The 2,950-nt window shown below is 42.4% G+C and overlaps 1 protein-coding gene across 1 annotated transcript in view; it reads right to left on the reverse strand.

Moving 5' to 3' along the window:
• Window positions 1-2,950, reverse strand: part of niban2b (niban apoptosis regulator 2b) — a gene marked incomplete at its 5' end in the record, with an annotated part of 45,391 nt that overhangs the window by 14,548 nt on the left and 27,893 nt on the right. Inside the window, 2 exon segments of the mRNA XM_014023995.1 lie at window positions 836-940; window positions 2,455-2,570. Of these exon segments, the coding sequence (XP_013879449.1) occupies window positions 836-940; window positions 2,455-2,570 (221 nt within the window).

The raw sequence follows: 2,950 nt of genomic DNA on the forward strand, positions 1-2,950 counted from the left end.
ACACACACACACACACACACACACACACACACACACACACCAGCAGCACGTCCTGCACAGCGGGAGTGGAGGAGGGAAAGAAAGGCAGCGGGGCAGCCTCAGTCCGAACCCACACGTGTTATCTTTTACAGATTGTCTGTAAGTTATAAGGATTTTACGTCATTTTGCAGGTATACGGACGTATAGAGCAATCTCACGAATTTTTTCAAGTCTTATCTAACATGTCAGAGCCTATAGGATGATTTAAAAACAATAACTAACATAAAACAGCCATCTTCCAACCTGTTCTGCCGCTAGAAATAAGTTACTTTTTCCTGTCTCCTTTCCTCCTGCTTCGCAGCAGGCGCTTTCATGTCTGCAGCCACCCCTCCCACCCCCCCCGCGGGTGCGAGTTGTATGGACTTTTTGCATAATTTATGGATTTTTAGGGCTCTTTGTACAGGTAAACTACTTTTATTCATGATTTTATTCCTTATTCATTCATTCATTCATTCATTCATTCATTCATTCATTCATTCATTCATTCATTCATTCATTCATTCACACACACACTGATGGTGGTAAGCTACATTGTAGCCACAGCTGCTCTGGGGCACACTGACAGAGGTGGGGCTGCCATGCACCGGTGCCACCGGACCATCTGACCACCATCAGTAGACAAGGCAGGTGAAGTGTCTTGCCCAAGGACACAATGACTGAGACAGTTTGATTGAACCAGCAGCCCACATGTTACAAGATGACCCCACTAACCTCTGCCAGAGCCGCCCCATCAATGATGAGAAACACTGATTTGGTTCTACGGAGCAAAGAGAAATAGGACGAAGGAGTTTCTCACCAGCATCCAGGTCCTCTGCCTCTCATGCAGTTTGCCTTTGAGGCGGGGGGAGATGAGTTCTCTCAGTTCAGGAAGGAGGCCCTCCATCACCAGGTTCGACAGAATCTAGAAGGAAAACAAGAGTCAGCACAACACAAAGTGAACTCCTTCCAGCTGGTACACACGGAGGGCATTTGTATTCAAGTTTGGACTTTAAGCATCATGGTTCACTTTCTCTGAAATGCTACATCCATAAAACCCACAAAACTAAATGGTAAATGGAGTGAACTTGGATAGTGTTTTATCAAGTCCCGCTGGACTCAAAAATGCTTTATACTTCATTCATTCACTCACTGATGGTGGTAAGCTACAYTGTAGYCACAGMTGCCCTGGAAGCACACYGACAGAGGCAGGGCTGCCATGCACCAGCACCACCAGGGATAGGCAATATACCATCAAAGAAATTCACCGTGGTAATAATTTGTCATCTTGTGATAAAAACAATAAAATCCTGCCTCATATACAGTTAATATGCTGGTGTTTTTGACCAAAGATGTAAAGGTGTAAAGCATACAGATGTTCCTGCCAGCCTTGTTTCTGTATTCTTACACAAAAAAGCATTTCAGTTTTTACATGTTCGTTGGAATTTATTGAAATTATATATTTTTTAATCAGGTTGTATTTACAGTTGTACTACTTTGTAATTTTTATAAGCCAAGTTATTTTTGCTGTTTACACCATTTAAATAAATGTCAAATTTGTTCTCATATTTCAGATTTGTTTGATGGGGGGTCAGTTTTACAACACAGATGAACTATTGAACTTAATGTAGTTTAGTGGCTTCTAGTATTTTAGGGCTCTCAAGACAGAAGGTAGTGATGGATTTATAATACAAAAGATTAGGCTGATATTTTTATCATCACTTATTGTTACAGTGATAAAACCTAAAAATTATCGTGATACATTTTTTAGTCTGTATGGCCCATCCCTACTGACCACCATTAGTTATCAAGGAGGGGAAATGTTTTGCCCAAGGAAAGAATGACTAAAACGTCTGGAACAGAGGATCAAACCAACAACCCAAGTTAAAGAACAACTCCCCTAACCACTCTGCTACCTCTGCTCAAATTTCAGTTCTTTCTTAGAAACACTCTGATACACACTGTTGCTCACAAATACACTCTGATACACACTGATGATCAAAAATACACACTGATGCTCACAAATACACACTGATGCTCACAAATACACGCTGATACACACTAATGCTCACAAATACACGCTGATGCTCACAAATACACACTGATACACACTGGTGCTCACAAATACACACTGGTGCTCACAAATACACACTGGTGCTCACAAATACACACTGGTGCTCACAAATACACACTGATACACGCTGGTGCTCACAAATACACACTGATACACACTAGTGCTCACAAATACACAATGATGCTCACAAATACACACTGATGCTCACAAATACACACTGATGCTCACAAATACACACTGATACACACTGGTGCTCACAAATACACACTGGTGCACACAAATACACACTGGTGCACACTAATAATAAATATTTAACATTTCTAATTTGTGTTAGACATCATATGAAACCAGTTATCTCACAGTACCTGTGATGGAACCCCACACATCATGTCCCAGGTGCCGTAGTGCCCATGAGCTTGTCGGTACAGTCGGACTGCATCAGTAAAGGCTGGGGTTTGGACTTTATGCTCCTCACATAAACCTGCAAAAGAAACACCAAGGACAGTTAGCTTCTATGTGTAATCTGGAAGTTTAGAAACAAATAAGAATCAAAGACAGTGACAGGAAGTGAATACCTGCAGAGCATGACTCCAGCTCTGCTCTTCTCATAGAGCTTAGGGTTCCCTTTCAGTCAATTCACTCGGTACAACATATGTATGGGAACCACGCCCCTGCGTGTCCTGGCTGAAGCCACCTCTAATCACGCCTTTAGGCAGGTGACGTGATGACGACAGATGTCAGGCTCCGCCTGCACATATAAATATTGTCACCGTGAAATATTGTTCACCGAGCCCAGCTGTGTAGCGGGGCCTCCATGTGTTGTACCTCGTTCCTTTCCTTCAGGGAACAGTAGTTATATGC

This window comes from Austrofundulus limnaeus, unplaced genomic scaffold, assembly GCF_001266775.1.
Source record: "Austrofundulus limnaeus strain Quisiro unplaced genomic scaffold, Austrofundulus_limnaeus-1.0 Scaffold402, whole genome shotgun sequence".
In the NCBI taxonomy this organism is placed as follows: domain Eukaryota; kingdom Metazoa; phylum Chordata; class Actinopteri; order Cyprinodontiformes; family Rivulidae; genus Austrofundulus; species Austrofundulus limnaeus.